Source organism: Folsomia candida, unplaced genomic scaffold (assembly GCF_002217175.1).
Source record: "Folsomia candida strain VU population unplaced genomic scaffold, ASM221717v1 Fcan01_Sc018, whole genome shotgun sequence".
Classification (NCBI taxonomy): domain Eukaryota; kingdom Metazoa; phylum Arthropoda; class Collembola; order Entomobryomorpha; family Isotomidae; genus Folsomia; species Folsomia candida.
Window position 1 is genome coordinate 2,322,434 of NW_019091210.1, and position 18,566 is coordinate 2,340,999.

The 18,566-nt window shown below is 34.9% G+C and overlaps 3 protein-coding genes across 10 annotated transcripts; 1 reads left to right on the forward strand and 2 right to left on the reverse strand.

Annotated features, from left to right (window-relative positions):
- Positions 1-4,452: 4,452 nt before the first annotated feature.
- LOC110857267 lies at positions 4,453-5,603 on the reverse strand. 2 transcript variants are annotated; one of them, XM_022105887.2, is made up of 3 exons: positions 5,178-5,603; positions 4,770-5,116; positions 4,453-4,693 (listed from the first exon to the last, which is right to left on the reverse strand). In XM_022105887.2, exons 1-2 carry the CDS (start codon positions 5,515-5,517, stop codon positions 4,800-4,802), a joined length of 657 nt encoding a protein of 218 aa, XP_021961579.1. In that variant the 5' UTR covers positions 5,518-5,603; the 3' UTR covers positions 4,453-4,693; positions 4,770-4,799. The 2 variants fall into 2 exon arrangements, with proteins under 2 accessions (XP_021961579.1, XP_021961578.1); XM_022105886.2 differs by having other exon boundaries at positions 4,453-5,116.
- Positions 5,604-6,621: 1,018 nt separating this feature from the next.
- LOC110857246 lies at positions 6,622-9,448 on the reverse strand. Of its 7 annotated transcripts, XM_035857803.1 has the most exons (7): positions 9,052-9,448; positions 8,793-8,871; positions 8,583-8,667; positions 8,446-8,513; positions 7,116-8,367; positions 6,919-7,052; positions 6,622-6,842 (listed from the first exon to the last, which is right to left on the reverse strand). In XM_035857803.1, the coding sequence occupies exons 4-7, from the start codon at positions 8,497-8,499 to the stop codon at positions 6,768-6,770; spliced, it is 1,515 nt and encodes a 504-aa protein (XP_035713696.1). In that variant the 5' UTR covers positions 8,500-8,513; positions 8,583-8,667; positions 8,793-8,871; positions 9,052-9,448; the 3' UTR covers positions 6,622-6,767. The 7 variants fall into 7 exon arrangements, with proteins under 7 accessions (XP_035713696.1, XP_035713699.1, XP_035713695.1 ...); XM_035857806.1 differs by lacking the exon at positions 8,583-8,667; XM_035857802.1 differs by lacking the exon at positions 9,052-9,448 and having other exon boundaries at positions 8,793-8,883.
- On the forward strand, positions 9,289-18,525 carry LOC110857284 (zinc finger protein 83-like). Its single transcript, XM_035857816.1, has 7 exons — positions 9,289-9,430; positions 9,592-9,687; positions 9,934-10,019; positions 10,107-10,281; positions 11,062-17,315; positions 17,409-17,816; positions 17,877-18,525. Exons 5-7 carry the CDS (start codon positions 17,196-17,198, stop codon positions 18,261-18,263), a joined length of 915 nt encoding a protein of 304 aa, XP_035713709.1. The 5' UTR covers positions 9,289-9,430; positions 9,592-9,687; positions 9,934-10,019; positions 10,107-10,281; positions 11,062-17,195; the 3' UTR covers positions 18,264-18,525.
- Positions 18,526-18,566: the final 41 nt, after the last annotated feature.

Consider the following 18,566-nt stretch of genomic DNA (forward strand, 5'->3'; position numbering starts at 1 on the left):
CTCAACCCCGTACAATTTTGACATTCTAAAGACAAGCTAAAGACATTGTCCGAAACATTTCAAATTCTAAACCTCTCCCACGAAATTTCGAGACAAGTGAAACCTTCGTCATAATGAATGACGCCGACGATTTAGAATTACACACGGAACCAATAAGATTTCTGGGTAAACGGTTTGTCATCGATGGTCAGGGTGAGACAGGGTTTCAAATGACCATTGTAATGCATGGATTCAGAAATTTCATATTTCCCCGGTTTTACTCCACCTACGGGAGACTAGTGGACTCGGGGTTAGTTGAGACATGGCGACATTTAGTCTGGTCAGCGTCTCGAATCAGAAAAATGAGAAGGGATTGGAAGCAAGTGTAAAAAAAATATTACGCCCAAATTAATAGCCATATCAAGTTTCAGCCAGAATTTGACGAGTTAGGCCTAGTCTCATTGGATGCTTTGAAGTATACTTTTGCCATATGTGGGACAGTGTTGTGTGCGAGCGTAATAATTTTTCTTGTCGAGTGGAGGGCCCAAATTGTGAAAGTTTCTCAGAGAGTGAAGGAAGTTGTGAGTGGTGTTTTAACCAGGTGGGTGGAAGGTTCGCAAAAAGTTTGTAAAGATTTTGGGATGTCTATCGCTCGAAAGATTGCTAGAATTTAAATGTACGTGTCCTTATGCGTAATGATGCACCTAAGTTGACTTTGATACTCAAGAAGACAAGTTGATGTACATATGAGCAACCTTGAATATCCCTGACCGGTCAGTCAATTCAATGCTGTATGATTAAATATATTCTTTGCTGATTGTTGGTGCTAAATAAGTAATAAAGTACACATAAGAGCCAAGTAATTAATTAATTCCTAATGAACATTTACAAATTCGCCCATTTGGGGAACATTCGCTGTGAGTGTACGCATTTAGATATGTAACAAAATTTTAAAGGTTGTTCCGGATTTTGTCTATTGACTATTGCTTTAAGTACATTTGTAAGCAGTGATGGACTTATGTGAACATTCGGTCCGATACATGTTGCATACATGCGGAAAAGTTTGTTTTTTCGGTTTACGTCAAGGAGAATAAATTACTAAGGTGAAAAATAATTCTAACAGGGAACAAACCGCTTTGCATATTAGATTACCAAATCCAGATCGTACTTCGGATAAGGATAATAATTTCCCACATAGATACTTAGGTATTTATTTGTCCTGACTAAACACATATTATGTGCGCACCATCCGAAAAACATTTACGGGATGGCATCGATACTTCTAACCTTTTGTTATAATTAAATAGCAACAATGGTAGACCATTTACTCCGCTTTCGAATAATTATAGAACTTTCGTTGCATAACGCAAAAAATTTTACACCAGGATTTTACATACATAAACACAACTTGCATTTATGTATGTAAAATTTTGGTCCGGTTGGATAACTATAGGGCCATGCAACTCGTACTTTAATATTCCTGCTTAACTTTACTTTCATTGTCTTATGGTTGTCGAATTTCGAATGTAAGTCAATATTTATTCACTAGTGATACAAAGTAAATGGTGCAATTTTCTGCGCAAATCGCTACGTGACAGTTAGTGTACCTATTTACATATGTATATGTTTTATTTCGTTTGTGCACACCTGGCATAATTTAACAACATGGTCAAAGTTTAAAAATTGCTAATATGTATGTATCTTATCTTCATAATCGTCGCATGATTGTTATCGTAGGCGACACGAAAAATGAGCAACGACTAAATAGGTGCATATAGTGGTTGTGTGCAAATATCAGTCTCAGTTCTAAGCAGTGCTAAATAAATTGTACACTATTTTTCGCAATATGAGATATTTGCAGCATTCGTGCTTGTTAATTATGTAGATAAGCCTGTCTGTCTTTAATTTGGTTGAATAATATACATAATCGTCAGCCAGAAGAAAACCTTGAACAAAGACCTTTAGAAATTTTGAATGGAATTTCATTCCGTACTTTACATCCATGCGGAACTTGGTGCACATTTTAGCACTTCATTGTTTGCAAAATAATAAAAATGGTAAAATTCATTCGGCCCTTAATAATAATCTGGATGGAGGTACTTTTGACTACTAAATTATCATCTCAGTTACCCTCACCAGCATTTGGTACAACTGAAGAACCGAACATTTCTGGTCTTATAGCCTCCTCAAATTGTGTAACTCACATCGTAACAGATAATTTCATAAGTTTGAATACCCCGCCAAAGAACCCACTCCAAGTTACCATAACTCACCGAAATTTTTCATGGACACAGCGTAACAAATATTTCCGGTTTAAGAATAACGAACGTTTCCTTACTTTTTGTCGATTTACGCTCCTCTACTCTAAGAAACCGTTAGACTCTAAAAAATTAGGGGTTTGGACGTACTCTTTTGTGATCACGTATTTCGGTGATACTCTAAAAGTAGGAATTTTTGGAAGGACATACACTCTCGGAATTGGTACAAAATTTGAAAATTTTTACGTGCTATGGATCTCAACGCGGTTAAGTGTCAGTGACAAAAATTCCGTAATTTACGATATTAAAGCCCGTTATCCCGGAATTATTCCAAACTTCGGAATTTTACTTTTAACCGAAACTGACCCAAAAATTTGTATCCACTCGCCAAAATTATCGATGCCATTGGCACGAAACTTGCTATGCTTTGAAGCATTAGCAACACTAAATGTGTTTAGAGTTCTTAGATTACCCCGAGTCGAACCGCTTCTCTGTTTAAAAAATAAATTTAGCGGGCTTTTTGAGGACGCTTCTAGAAAGGAATTGGAAATCAAAAGCTTTAATGAAATCAAGACTGCGGCAGGATACATAATCGTGAAAATATTTGGCCACGATTTAAACATCAGTGTCGAAATTAACGTTTGTCCTTGTAACTCGAGACAACATTTGGTCACAGTGAGGACCGGGATGACAGCAGTGTCATCGCTAAACGACGGCTGGACTTCGACCGCTGTTTTTGTAGAGTCTGAAAATTTCCACTTTTTAACCTGCTATTCTCAGAAACAGATCGAATTTTGGTTTTTTGCCCAACCCTTTGATAACTTTACGTGGATAATAATTTTGCTTTGTGTTGGAGTAATAGCAGGAGCGATATTTTGTTACGAGGAAATATTTAGAGTGATGGAATTCAAGATGTTGTTCTCTATTAAGAAGAAAGTTGGGCTGGATTTAGTCGTTTTTTGGACGGCGGGAGTCTTGGTGGAACAAACGTTCGAAACGGCGAAGGAGACTAAACTCTGGGGTGTTCGAGTGCTAATTGCGGCTTGGATTTTGATGGCTACCATAGTTACGAATGGGTACAAAAGTTTGGCAATTACGGGACTAAACGCCCCACTGCCGAGCAATTTTCCGGAAGAATTTCAGGTTTGGAGTATAAAATTATGTAAATATGGGGAACAAAATTGGATAATACATCAAATATTTGTTACTGAACGGTTACAAAAATTTTCCCGCCAAATTTAAATTCTACATACGTATTTCAACCTGGTTTATTACTTAAATTCTGTAACAATTTTGTTGCCAAACTATTGGTAAATTTTGAATACAATACAAATTGTTCTCTTTAGGATATTACATGCAAAATGGAAAACTTGACCCATGAAAATGCTGCCAGAATGATTATGGGCTTCGGCCAAGGCACAGCTGGAGAAGGGAACTGCGATTTCGGAAAAAATCCAACATGCGACACCTCATGTTTTCGCTTAATGTCGAAACCTCGGGCACAAAACTCGCCTGGAATAACGTACCTCCGACAAGCGGGCTACTCTTTGGGGATGGATTTAATACAGACGATCGGCTTCGAAAGCGAAATAATTTCGGGGAACAAAATACTTGCGGAAATTTTAAACCCGATCGTGCAACGATTTCCGGAAAAACTTATTGGTTTACTTACAGATACGTCGGGGACAAACTTTACTCTGGACGAGGTCAAACTTGCGATTGAGCAAGATATCCTGAAATGTTCTAAATCTGTGTATATCGCGTCTCGAAGTGAGATTCGGATGTATCGACATCACTTGAAGAAAAAGTACCCATGGACAAAAATGTTACATATGAGCAAAGGCTATTTACATATGCCTGCGCTTCTTTGGAAATTTGACATTTATGAGAGTCACGAATTAGTGAAGGCTTTTAAGGCAATTGTTGAAGCTGGAATTTATAAAGAGTTGGTGGATTTCGAAAAAATTAATAGCTTCAAGGGATCTAATGATATAATTAGCATAAATGAAAGGATTGGAATTGATGAACAGTCGGGGAAAGTGAAGTTGAACGGGAATATTCAAACGGTGTTTTACATTCTCTTTGGAGGATTAAGTTTAGCGGGAGGGATTGAAGTTGTGATGTTTTTAAAATCAAAATTGTTACATGCTAATCAAAGCGCAGTTATGTTAATGGATTCATCTAGTTATTAGAAATGAAATGGTTTTACGCAATATTTAGTCATTTAGGTAAATTAAAATATCGATAACTTTAATGCTAGAAATACGTTAAGTATTTAAATATATAGAATAGCAAAAATTCAAGAATTTTTCACCTTAGTAATTAAAATTTGAGCACCAAAATTCCGACAAATAAGTGACTTACGATGAGATGTTTTGTAATTTTAAAATTCATCCGGTTGAAATTTGAGCGTCGTTACCGACACCATCGCATCAATTATTAGTGAGGTCATATTGCTAGAAAATATTATGACCGTAGGCATTTAGTTAAACCATGGTATTGTAAGCATTATATTTAACCGTATACAAATACATAATTTGAACTCTTTGAACTTCATTGTTTTTAGTCATTTTTGATTTCATGGATCACTCGGTCCAGCTCTTGATCCGACTTGACCACAGATTCCCACTCATGCCGGAAATCTTGGTTAGTTTCCGGTCTTTCATTTCCCCCTTTCGAATTTGGCTTGTAAGCGTACAGCGATGTCATGCCACACCCCATAAAAAGCACGGCGGCGGGAACCGCGAACGGAAGAGTGGGTTGCAAAGCGAGGTAGATGACCGTTCCCAAAACCACCGAACCCAGCGTGATTGTTCCCACTGTTTTCGGTGAGGTTCGGCTTTCGTCCCGGTTCAAATCCCACTTTCTCAAGAGGAACTCTAAAATTAAATTAACCGCTTTTAATTAGACCTTCTCAAAATACCCCAATTCTTGACTTACGAAACTCTTGTGCCACCATTTTATTGTGGTGATATGCATCATAAACGTAATTCAACCCGATTTTGAACTGCACTTCGTTCCTTTGACACTGCATGTTCGCAACGTTTGTTTTTAAGTCTGCCAAAATCCCGCTAATTTTGTCAAGCCGGTTTTCCGCTTCGTGAAGAATTGCAACATCGTCAGCTTGGCTCTCTGAAGAAGTTACCATGTCGGAAATTTTCTGCAGAAATTCGATCTTGTCTTTGAGACACGTCTCTAATTGCGTAATACTGGTTACAAGTAGTCTCATCGAGTTGACTTGTTCTGATTCTGTAAAAACTGTGACGACATGATATTCCATGATTTTCCGTTTTTTTCGCAAAATGTTGCAAAATTTTTAACTGTTTTAGTATTCGGCGAAGAATATGTGCATACTCAAGCTATGTTAAGTCTGAAGTGGGACAAAGGATAAAAGAGGCTTCGATAATAACTACTAACGGCTCAATGTCCGATATCTTGAGTAAGTAAACATGTATATGAGCTACATATCTATGTATTGACATATGAATGTATGAAATCAGAACTACGCAGAATTGTGGATTCCTTATGATTATGCATTGCCAAAGTTTTGACAGGTTATAACTCAATTTTATTGATTTGCCAGGACCCTTATCTTGTATTTATATTTATTTATGTACGAGAGTATTTCTGTGGGGGCTTATCCTGCGGGTATTTATAAATACGGGGTAATAACATCACAATGTTTTTCATTTATGTTTTTGCACACTGTATGCATAAATGCATATCTAAACACTAGACGTGTTGGAGACGTGTATGTAACTTTACGAGTAATTTGTCAAACAAATTTTTCAAAAAATTATTGTTGCTACATAATTTTGCTAACTCGTCGTGAATACGTTTTACATATTTATATGGGCAGGATGTATGTACAATGTGCATACTACATACATACATACATGTGTTAATGCTATTCTTAGGTTGAACCATACATAAGTCTATGTACATAAGTGGATGATTATCTAAGCATTGGCATATATTTACATAAACTATTTAATAGAACATGCCGGAAGTACATAATTCTGACTTCGCTGAATTTATCGACACTATCTTGACATGAATTTACCGTTGGTACTATATTTTGTATTTTAAGCGAATCTAAATAATTGTTGAATTAACAAAAAGACCGTCATAAACCACCAACAGTAGCTACAATTGTTTATGTAAGTCTTTTTAAGGTAAGCAATTTGAAATAAATGCATCGTTTTTTATTAGACAAGTATTTATGTAAAATATTTAGTCATGAATACGTAGAAACCTGATGCTTAATATTACACTTTCAAATTTGCACAGGTCTGCTCAATTTACTTGCATATATGTATATGCATATGTTATTCAGTATATTTTGCTACGCTAAAGTGTACAGCATTTTACCAAGTGAGTAATATAAAGTCTAAATATTAACCTCTTTATTGTCAACACTAAAGTACTACATACATAACAATTAATTGTTCGAAAATTAAGAAAACATTATTGAATTCTAGTCTAAGAAATGTACATAATTAAATGGAGCCGTAGAAAAAGAAGAATTACTTATGTATCAAATTTAATTGGAATCTTATTCTTGTCAATGAAGGACATCATCCATTTCCATGTTTCTTCTTGCCACTGTAAATATTAAAACAATCACACTACTTCAAAACACCAATTTAAGCATTCATACATATTTCTAAAAAATACTCACTAGAATTCCTGAAATAGTTACGTCTTCCAATCCCCTCATTTTCAAGAGAAACTGTTTTATCAGCCTCGTTCCATCTGCGACACGTTTCAAGTCATCGTATACGGAGACCAATCGCATTTCCAAATTTTGGAGACCTGTAATAATGCAAAAAATGAATTAATTATCACACAACACTCCCATCAATTAATTTCCTTTACCTGGCACCAATTTTCCACAATTGGAAAAACCTTGCAGAAATTTCGACAATTGTCTATGATGATTTGCCAGCCCCAAATCTAGATATTTTAATCCGAGTGAAGCACACGCTCGTAGATGTGGTCCCACTTCCGTAATCACATCGTCCAAGTGTAACTGCTGAATTGATAAAACTTCCAAACTTGGGAACGCCGTCCTCAATCCAATAATTGATTCGGGGTTATCAACATAGGACAAGTGGAGGTTTTTTACTCCACTAAATAAACCCTTCTCTTCCTTAATATTCTGTAATAAATCGTCCAAACTGTCTTCCCACTTAAAAATCTCCAGCGTTTCCAAAGTCGGGATTCTCGCTGAGCAAATATCTTGAAGTCGGTCCCCACAATTAAACAAATCGAGCAAGTTGTTTCTGAATTCTTTAAGGTTCTTCATTCTAGGAAGGTGGAAATCAACCAGTGGAGATTCTTCATTTTCATGAGTGCCCAAAATGTGCAAAAATTCCAGGCGATCTTTTACTTGGTCCAACATCTTGTTCAGTCCGTGAACACCGCTGCCAGTGGGGGAATTTTTTGTTGTCAGTTTATCCATATCCAACGTAATCGATTTAAGGGCCAAATGTTGACTTAAATCTGGAAAATATTTGCCACGGTAGATGAGACGGGTCAATTTTGAGGCAGAATTGAGGATCAACTGGGTCATCTCAAGGAAGCGAGAGTTCTCAAGAAAATCGTGTATTTCGACAGAGGTCAACTTTGGTCGGAGACTGAAGGGAACAAGAGCATCGGGGCTGCCGAGCCGTAAAGGATCGTGCGTTGTCCTTTGGACGCAAATTTTTAGTCGCTTCAAATTAGGGCAGTAGTTTTTCAGTATTTTGTACAACGTTGGGATGACGTCTTCACCCGCAAAGGTTACCGTCAAATCTACCACGGTTGGACTGAAGTGCTCGGAAACGTAGAGCAATTTGGTTTCAGCAGTACAGATTTTTTGGTGCGCAGGACAACGATTAGATAGACATGGATCTTCACCTATACATCTGGCCAGTTTGGGCTCCATATTCTCGCAAAATGACTTAAATGGGATGTCTGTGCTGCAATCGGAGTGTGTTGATAACCACCAGTTCCTCGAGGGCAAAGGGGAAAATCGAAGGGTCAACTTTGGTTGGGGAAGGGAGAGGACGATTTCATTCCATAAGTGGCAGACGAGTCGTAATGTTTTCCCAGGAACAGACTTGTTTTGAAATATGCATTGAAGAATCTGACAAAAATAGGGAATGAATGAGTTACTATTTAATTTGATTATAAAATATGGTTAAAAAATTGGGAACGTATTTACGATCGGATTTTGTATAGCTTGACGCATCTGGGAAATTTGTAGTTCTTCTTTCATATTTTCCAGAGATTCTAAACAAAAAATTTAAAATATATTTTACAATATTTTACAATCTCCTCAAAATACAAAATATAACTTACAAATTGTAAGTTACAATTAGAAATGTTGACCTCAGACAAGGACTGATCTTGAGTAGTTACAAACCCTCAAGCTAAATGTATACGACTTCAAAATACCATGAAAATTACGAGAATAATTATGAATTACTTTGAGAAAAGTTGAACTTATTTGTGAAAACTTTCATCAAAATCAGCGGTTTATATGTTGCCTAAACTGTGTGTTTGCCTCACGTTTTCATTCCGCACACCCCACGCGCTCTTTCGTCAGAAAGCATATTTACTTTTCCACGTCGCACGGTGGGCCAGGGATCTGAAAATATGGCCATTAAGGCAGTTCCGCTATTATGTATAAACCAATAAAAAGGTCGAATTATTAAATGCATACCGCTCTCAGATATTATTAACTATTTTTTTTTATCGAAATTGAATTTTGGACGGCTAATTAACTTACTTCAGGCCGAATTGTATTTTTGGCTGAAAATGTTTATACCTGGCCCACAGTGCGTCGTTTCGTTCTTTGTTTGCATTGGAGGGATTTCTTTGTGCACAAGAAAAAGCTGCCACTCACTCCTTCGCGATTTCTTGCCCAGTACGAGTCGAATCGCTCTCCGTGTTTGATGTTCGACGGGAATGGTTTAAGATTTTATAAAACTAAATTTCCTTACACATTTAATTTGAAATAACACCGACTGGAATTTAAAAATTTGATAACTAACGTTGAGTAAGTTGCGATAAAGTAAATTATTTAGATTAAAGAAGGAAATTTGCTAAACTACACGCATCACATGAAATTAAAGTTAATTTAAACTGCAACCAAAGATAAGGAAAAGAAACACATCGACATGAATCAGCTGCAATTCGTTAGACAAGTAAGTATTTCAATAAATATTTTGTCTTATCTAGTGAAGGATAATTAGTTAAAGGTGCGTTTTAATTCAATCATTTCTCTTCGAGTGAAAATCAAATCACGAAAGACTTAATTAATTTGTGATTATAAATATGCGGATTCTAAATTTCTTTGTAATTACAGAGAACTCTGCACTGCACCGATCAATTAACTGATGGTTTACACTTAAATTTTTCCTGATGGCGAACAGTTGTTCTAATTTTACTTGGTTTCTTGGACGTAAGTAAATCCTACATTTCATAATTAATTAAGGGTCGTAGAACAGAAGATTTTTCTATCTACTTATTTTGATCCTCCCTCACCTTCCCCCATTCGATTATATCATTTTGCCCAACACAACATGTCACAAAAGTCAAGGTTGCTTGACAACTTTAGTAATAATTACATTACATATTGTATTATGATAAACTGTCAAGCAATCTTGCACAAAAGTAGTTAATTTACATCATTTTGTTTGTTTTCTAGGTCGTCAAAGTTTCCTGCTTCCGAGTTTTTTCTAATTTCTTATCCAACCGTTTGATTCTGGACACTTTCCTAAATTATTATTCCCAGTAAGTAGATCACCTGTTTTATTTATGTATGGATCGATGTATTTATGTATTTATCTAATTTTAGTATTTTCGTTACTTTTTGTATAGCCCGCAATGCACTTTTAGTCTCCACGAATTGCAATGGAACTTCTACCACGGGGAGGATCAAATATTCTCCTAAATTTACAACTGTAGCCTCAATTTCCGTCATCATGACCGGACTGCCCTTCAGCCTCGACCTCGTCAGCTTCCTTCCACCGTTCCATTCTACTCGACGACACAGGTAAATAGTGCATATGGATCACATGGTTTAATAAATTGAGGGAATTCACGTCAAGTTCGTAACCTACGTAACTGCGTTAGGCTTGTAAGTTTACACACTCTTGACGTGAGTTGACTTTGTAAACATTTTCGTAAACTTTTTTTTAGTAAAAAAAATATCGTATATAAAACGTCATCAAAATGTTACTAGCCAACTTTATCCTAGCGTAAACCAAATGAAATGTAATTATTTTTGCCTAAAATATCAGTTTTTCAGGAATTACGCAGTCATTTCTTATGTCACAAAATTCTATAATATACCAAAATGATCGTATGATCAAGACCGATCGATTGACACCCCACACTGGATGAAGTGTGTCAATTTATCCCGGATTTGAAATTTGGGGACTGGTCGGATAGCGACCAGTATTTTCGACTGGCACTACTGGCAGCAATCTTTTGTTAAATAATTAAATTAATTTGCATGTTGATGGGACGAGATCACAAAAAATTACAATAGACAATTCGTCTCTAAGACAATTTCAACCGAAAATGCAAATATCAAACGCGAATTATTTACGAACTTTTGTTTACGAACCAAAAACATGCGTTTGAAGTGCGTAAGTTTCGTAAAAGTTCGTTAGTCAATTTTCCTTAGAAATGTGTGTAAAAGTTCGTAAAAGTTTGTAAGCTTACAAACCTTACGCAGTTACGAAGGTTACAAACTTTGACGTGAGTTCCCTCATTATGTATGAAAAATTATTAACATATTTGTATAGCTTTGCTTTTATTTACTGTTCAGGCTTGGCGAACTTTTGACGGAATCTTATTTTCTGCGTATGGAATCCAATATTCTCCCAAATTTACAACTCTTTCTGTCATCGCAACTGGACATCCCTCTACGAATTTTGTCGACCTCCAACCTCGTCGCCACATCGATAAGTAACCTCCTCTCGTCCACATTGAGTTGACATCGTTTCATAAAAATCTATAAACCAATATATTTAGCGTTTAACTTTCCATTTAAAAATCCTATTATTTTTTAAGTCCAAATTCTCTTCCTAGTGAAATTTATGCTAAAATTTATTGAGTACTTTAAACTTTCTCGCAATCTTCACTTTATCATTGGTTAGTCTGTTTACTATCCAGTCTATTTGAAAAATGGTTCCAATTTTAACACATTTGCGAATTTCTTGTTCTATTTCGTCTTTTTAAACTTATCCCAACTTGACTTCTTTCATAAACTTCGTTTTCTTAGTTCAATTTACATAAGTATGCCTTAACGAAATGAAATTCGGTGCATGGTTAGATATCTGTATTAATCAAGCAATAATTTTCTTTCGAGCGCCCTTAGAAGTCGTTTTAGAAAATAACAAAGTAAGTTATTATTCTTCACATTTCAAGATATCGGGATGTAGAAAAAAAGATGCAAATCTTGCTTGTAGATTTTGAACTTAAGCTGGATGTCAAAACAGTGGAGTAGAAACTTAAGAAATAATGGTGCAAAATTTGGGAACTTGTAAAGCCCAAGTTGTTGGTCGCACGTTAATCATATAGTTGTTAAGGTTCTCTGATTTTGTACGATCAAATTCAGTGTCGTGCGGATTATATGTCTAGAGCGATTAAGTAGTCGACTTGTGCGTAATTCTTACTTTAATTACGTTGCTCTTTACTAGTCCTCCAATATTTGCATGCATATTTTATCTGTAGGAGAAATAACGAACACACGAAGGTACCGTGTTCAGACACCGTATTGTGCAAAACTTTGCGTAGGTAGTTAGTTTTTCAAAAATATTTTCACTCAAACAAAATTCATTTACTTGCACAATTTATTACCGATCTTATAATAATTCTTTTTCGAAAGTCATCTCAGAAAATAACAATGTATGTTATTATTCTAGACAGATTGTCATTAAAAAACACCAGATTTAAATATTTCCTCTCAGTTTTGAACTTAGGCTGGATTTTAAAACAGTGGAACATAAATTGATCTAAAAACAATGGGGTTTTTATTAAGGTTTTATTGAGTTTTTTTTTACATAACCGGATAAATTTAGGCAGAACGAATGTCTAGATAATAAAAAAATTGACTAGGTAATTCTTAGTTTAATTACGTTGAACTAAAATAGTTCCCAAATATTTACGTGCATATTTTACCTGTAGCAGGAATAGCGAACAAACGACGGTACTGTTCAGACACGATGAATTCTGCAAAAATTGTAAATTTGCATAGTTTGTTCTTCAAAAATATTTCCATCGGAACCAAATTCATTTACTTTTGAAAGTTATTACAGGTCTGAAATTGAATTTTTATATCAAAACTAGCTTAGCCTAAATCTGTTTTCGGCGCAAACTTTTTTTACTGTGTTGTATGCCTAATGTACTGGTCTGACATGCATTTGAGAACATTCAAAATTGAAAATTATGTAAAGCCAAAAAATCACTGGATAGGTCAGCATGTTTGTTAACTAAAACTGCGTATTGCGTAAGGTTTCTCAAGAAATACTAAACCTGGGTCATTTATTTCTGACTGGGTCCTATTAATAGAAAAAAATTGGACTCGTTGCTGACAACTTCCAAAGTTGACGGCAATATGTGTTTCGTTATTTTGTCCCCAATCAACTTTAGGTTAGATTTCGTATGAACAATAGATTGTATGACGAGGGAATTTATAGTAATCAATTTTTCTGCAATTTGTAATTTGCACTTCTCTATATTAGTCAGGTAATAATGTGACACGTACTTAATAATTATCTTTCGAGAGTCCTTAAAGTCATTTTAGAAAATAACAATGTAAGTTATTATTCTAGACATTTCAATAGATCGTCGACATGTAAAAAAATACATAAGCAAATCTTCCTTGTTAAATTCGAACTTAAGCTGGATTCTAAAGTAGTGGAGCTTAAATTAATCTAAAAAATAATGGTGTAAATTTATTACGGAAACTTGTAAAAATGCCCGAGTTGTTGGTCCCACTATCCTGCATTTGTTAGAGTTCGTCGTTTTTTTTGCACATCTGGACAAATTTAGGTGTACAGTAATTTGTCTAGAGCGAAGAATTTGTTCGACTATTTTAATTTGGTCGGGCAGTTTAGTCTGTACGTAATCATGGACTTCCTTTTACGTAATTCTTCATTTAAGCGTCTTGGACTAGATTTGTTCTCCAACATTTACGTGAATGTTTTATCTCTGAAATGGTGAACAAACGACGGTACTTTTTGGCCATTCCGAATTATGCAAAAACGGTAAATTTGCAGTTTGTTTTTCAAAACTAACTGGACTTGAGCTGGATGTCAAAACAGTGAAGTAGAAACTTAGAAATAATGGTGCAAAATTTGGGGAACTTGTAAAGCCCAAGTTGGTTGTCCCAGGGTAATCATGTAAGCACAATTTATTACCGATCTTATAACAATTATTTTTCGAAAGTCATCTCAGAAAATAACAATGTATGTTATTATTCTAGTCAGATCGTCATTAAATAACACCAGATGTAAATATTCCCTCTCAATTTTGAACTTAGGCTGGATTTTAAAGCAGTGGAACATAAATTGATCTAAAAAACAATGGGTTAAATTTATTTGGGAAACTTGTAAATGTCCATCGTAGAGTTTTTTTTTTTTTTTACATAACTGCCAGTTATTAACTGGACAAATTTAGGTGTAGAATGAATATTAAAAAGATTAAAAAATCGATTGGGTAATTCTTAGTTAATTACGTTGGACTAAAATAGTTCCCAAATATTTACGTGAATATTTTATCTGTAGTAGGAATAGCGAACAAACGACGGAACTGTTCAGACACGACGAATTATGCAAAAATTGTAAATTTGTATAGTTTATTCTTCAAAAATATTTCCATCCTAACCAAATTCATTTACTTTTGAAAGTTATTACAGGTCAGGTCTGAAATTGAATTTTTATATCATTCTTTATATGAGCTTGGGCTGTTTTCGTCGCTATGTTTTTTTTACTGTGTTGTATGCCAAATGTACTCGTATGACATATGCATTTAAGTTGAAAATTATGTAAAACCAACAAATATTTTATCTTGTTCATATAAGACTTGGAACTTGGATAGGTCGGCACTACGTATTAATTCGACCGATCGTCTAAACTTCGAGGGACTTCTGCGTGTTAACGTTTTGTCAAATGTATGATAGTGAAAACGATATGCGTACGAGTAAATATTTACTTGTCATTTATGATTCCTCCTATTTATCAAGTCGTAAAAGATGTTGATTTATTCTCCCTGAGTTTAAGACAAAGCTATAATTATTGATTCCATTAATATTTTTTTAATGTCAATTGATCATACAAAATTTGTATGACACCGTTTATCTCAAATTCTTTATCAATTTATTACTGTTTTACCAAATGTATCAGTAACTCAGTTAAACTAAATAAGGAATTCTGCGTATAGAATAGGCCATAACATCATCAAAGATAATTGCAGGATCTCTGTCTCAATTCTAACGCGTTATATATGTGAGCGAGGTTTCTTCTGGTGGAAGTAATATGCCAATTGGTCATATAAATTAAATCTGTGCTCCTTAAACAAGTTCAAAACAGTAGGAAACTCGGCCTGATGCATAGCTGAGAACGGGTAACATTCAGCTTTGATTCAAATTATGTTTTTGAAAGGATGTTGTAGATCCACATTGACGAAAATAAAAGTTGATTTTGATGGAGACTGGTAACGATGAAGAACAGGTGCCAAATCGCGATAAGATTTTAAACAAAGGCCAGTCTCTGCTTAGTTTCTCCAAATAAGCAAAAAATGCGCACAAAGTCAATCACTGCGAAAACTTTCCTTTGAATGGAGTCACTTGTTCACACGCATTCACACTAAAATAGTAAAATGTCCTTAAAATTTTGTTTTATTTATGTGGAGATGCATTTTTCTAACTTTGCCACGAATTATATTCCGCCATTTATTATATTCACTTATTTATTGTGGTATTGATAAATAAGTTATTAAATTTCGGTGCTGATTTTTTGCAGTAAAAAAATTCCAAGCTAATTCCAAATTTACCATGCAAAATGAATAATGTCTTCGTTAATGCGGAAATGCAAACAGGTGACATTCGATGGCGTGAATTTACCTTAATTAATTTTACTGCAACCTGTAATTTGCATTTTCTTATCAACATTTTTGGCTCCATAGGCTTTCGTGATCTTTGCTTTGTAATTACATATTAAGTTACGTGGTAGCAATTAGCGAGTAAGTAAACCAATTAAGCTTATGCGAAGAAAGTGCATATTCATATGAAACTTCGTAATGTTTGCATAAGAATTGGATTGATTTTATAGTCATTATTCATAAACATCATGCCATAATAAAGATAGGTGTCTAATATCATCTTATCATCCTTATGATGAGGTCGGGATATGTATATTTAACAATATGGTTGTATTAATTGATTTTATGAAATCTTAATTCTAAAGTGGGAATGATTTAAAATTTGTCAAATTCTCGGTAGAAATATACCTTGGACAATTGTAATGTCTCTCAGATTTACCACGGCTTTATGTGTTTTCGAAAATTGGTAGGTTACATGTGTGGAGTAGATATGTCCCAAAGATAGTTAGGTTGACCCCGTTAATGTTTGCCCTTGAACTTTGTGACACGGTTTAGCTAAATGTTTATCAATTTAGTACTGTTATACCAAATGTATCGGTAAATCAGTTGAACCCAATAATGACGATTCTGCACATAGCTTAGGGCGTAACATCCTCAAAAATTGATTTTAGGATCTCTAATTGAATAACTTTAACTTTTCAATTGTCTCGAATCTATTGAAAAATCACGTCTTGGTCAATAAACTCTACGATTGGCCCTCTATGTATTATACTTATTTATCGTGGTATTGTTAAATAAGTTGTTAAATTTCGGCTCCAATTTTTTTAGTGAAAATTTACCACGTCAATTCCAAGTGATAAATTGATCATGCCAAATGATTTACTTTGTTAACGCGGAAATTAAAACAGACCGAATTTAATGGTGTGAATTTGTATTGATAAATTTACTGCAATTTGTAATTTGCACTTTTTTATCATTCGATTAATTGCTGTTTTGTCCCCAGATCCATGGAGTTAAATGATTTTTGATTTTTAAATAATTGTATGCCACATTTTTTTCAACATTTTATGAGAACTTGAAAGCTTAACTTCATATCGTTGAGGCATACTGGTCTAAAATCTCTATCTAAAACGTAAAACCTACCCTATTCTAAATATTTTTTCCTATATCTTTTTTCCACGAATTAGGTACTAATATTATTTGGTATTGCTGTTATAATTTATAAAAAATGTTGGGAATTAAGTTGTAGTAATTCTTAAATTCTAATATAACTAATTATTTGTTTACAATATTTTCAACATACGTACCATACACACCGTAGTATTTAGTTTTACACGTACGTAGAAAATTATTACATATTTTTCGGTATTACTAGTTGTTCAAAATTATTGTAATCGATTTGTATTCCTAAATATTTGAGAGCACATTAATAAACAAAATCAAAGAGGTACATACGTAAATATGTATGTGTATCTGTTTTACTACAGCGTGTTATCAGCCCGACCGAGTCATAATTTACAGAGGTCGAATTGTCACATTTCCCAATCCGCTTATTCCTTTTTCAAATTTCGTATTTTTGCTTATCTCGGTTATCTCAATAATCATCTAACATTAAATAAATTTGTTAACCATGATGACCTTCACATTGATACGTGTGACCTTAATTTAATCTTCATCTCATTTGTCGTCGCACAAATTTTATAATTATTTTTATGCATCTTGTATCGTTTTTCCCCATTATTTCCAGAGCCAAACGCAGGAGCTTCCTGCACGATCAAAATTTTTCAGTAGAGTTTTAGCCTTTTAGCTCACTCTCGTCTTCCGAATTTGAAATTCTATTGGTTTAATATTATCAAAATGGATTCACACCCCGAAAAGAAGTGGAAATGTCATCATTGCTCGTGGACGTTTAAAGGCAAAGGTGATTTTGACCGTCATCTCATGACACACGACCCAAACGCAAAAGTCAAATGCAAGGTAAATGTTCCATGTTTTCTTTTTTAATTTAAACACATTCTAATATCACAAATCTACAAGTTAATAAATAAATCTTGCTTTGTAATTATTCAGATTTGTGGAAAGATTTTGAAGAATCCTGCCACCTTATCTGCCCACATGTCACATATGCACACCCGCCGCATCCGACCTGCTTGCAATATTTGTAAAGGAACGTTTTCGAACCTTGCCCATTTACGGAGACACATTGACAACATGCACCCCACCAAGGAACGACCTCGTTTACCGTGCGGATTTCCTGGTTGTGAAAAAACCTTCCGGAACAAGGATCAAATTCCGTGTCACATAAAAACTGAACATGTCGAGAATCCGGTCCGATTTCCGTGCGCACTTTGCGGAAAGGAGTTCAAAGCCAGAAGTCAACTTGGACAGCACATTTCTTCCCACACGACTGAGAAGCCATTTAAGTGTGCCACTTGTGGGAAGAAGTTCGGGTTTCTCGGGTACATGAAAAATCACGAGGTACATAGTTTACAGGAAATAAATTAGGGGGCAGAATATCAATTTATATTTATTTTATAGAAGACACATATTCAAAAGCCTGACCGGAAAATCTTCAAATGTCAACTTTGTCTGCAGACTTTCGTCGCAAGAGCAAATTTGCAGGGCCACATTCGGGTTATTCATGAAAATCAGAGGAATTATCGGTGCACATTTTGCGACAAGAGTTTCGGGCATCCATCAGCTTTGAAGAGTCACATGGAATGGAAACGCCACACGGATGAGGAGACCAAGATTTATTCTTGCGACAAATGTGAGTACAAGAGTCACTCGAAAGTCTATTTGGCTCAACACGTGAGACGTCATCATATTGAGAAGAGGCACGAGTGTTACTTTTGCAAGAAGCAGTTTGCTACCTTCAATGAATTGGTCGGACATTGTTGTCGAGTTCATACTCTTGAAAAGTAAATGTGTTTCGTTGCCCTTATAACTTTAGCAATTTTATTCTCGATGTATTGTAGTAATTTTCATGTGCAAGCGATATAAAGAAGTAAAAATGTAATAGGGGAACAATTTCCTCGGAGGAAATCTGTTCCGTTTGTTTTAAAGATATGTATGTAATGCATGTTAAAAATATGTATAGTGCAGAATTATTTAATTAATCTCACTTTTCCCACTAATTATCTAAACATGAAAGATTTGAAATAAATTTATCAACCATGATGACCTTCACCTTGACACGTGCCACCTTAATCTTCAATTTTTCATCGC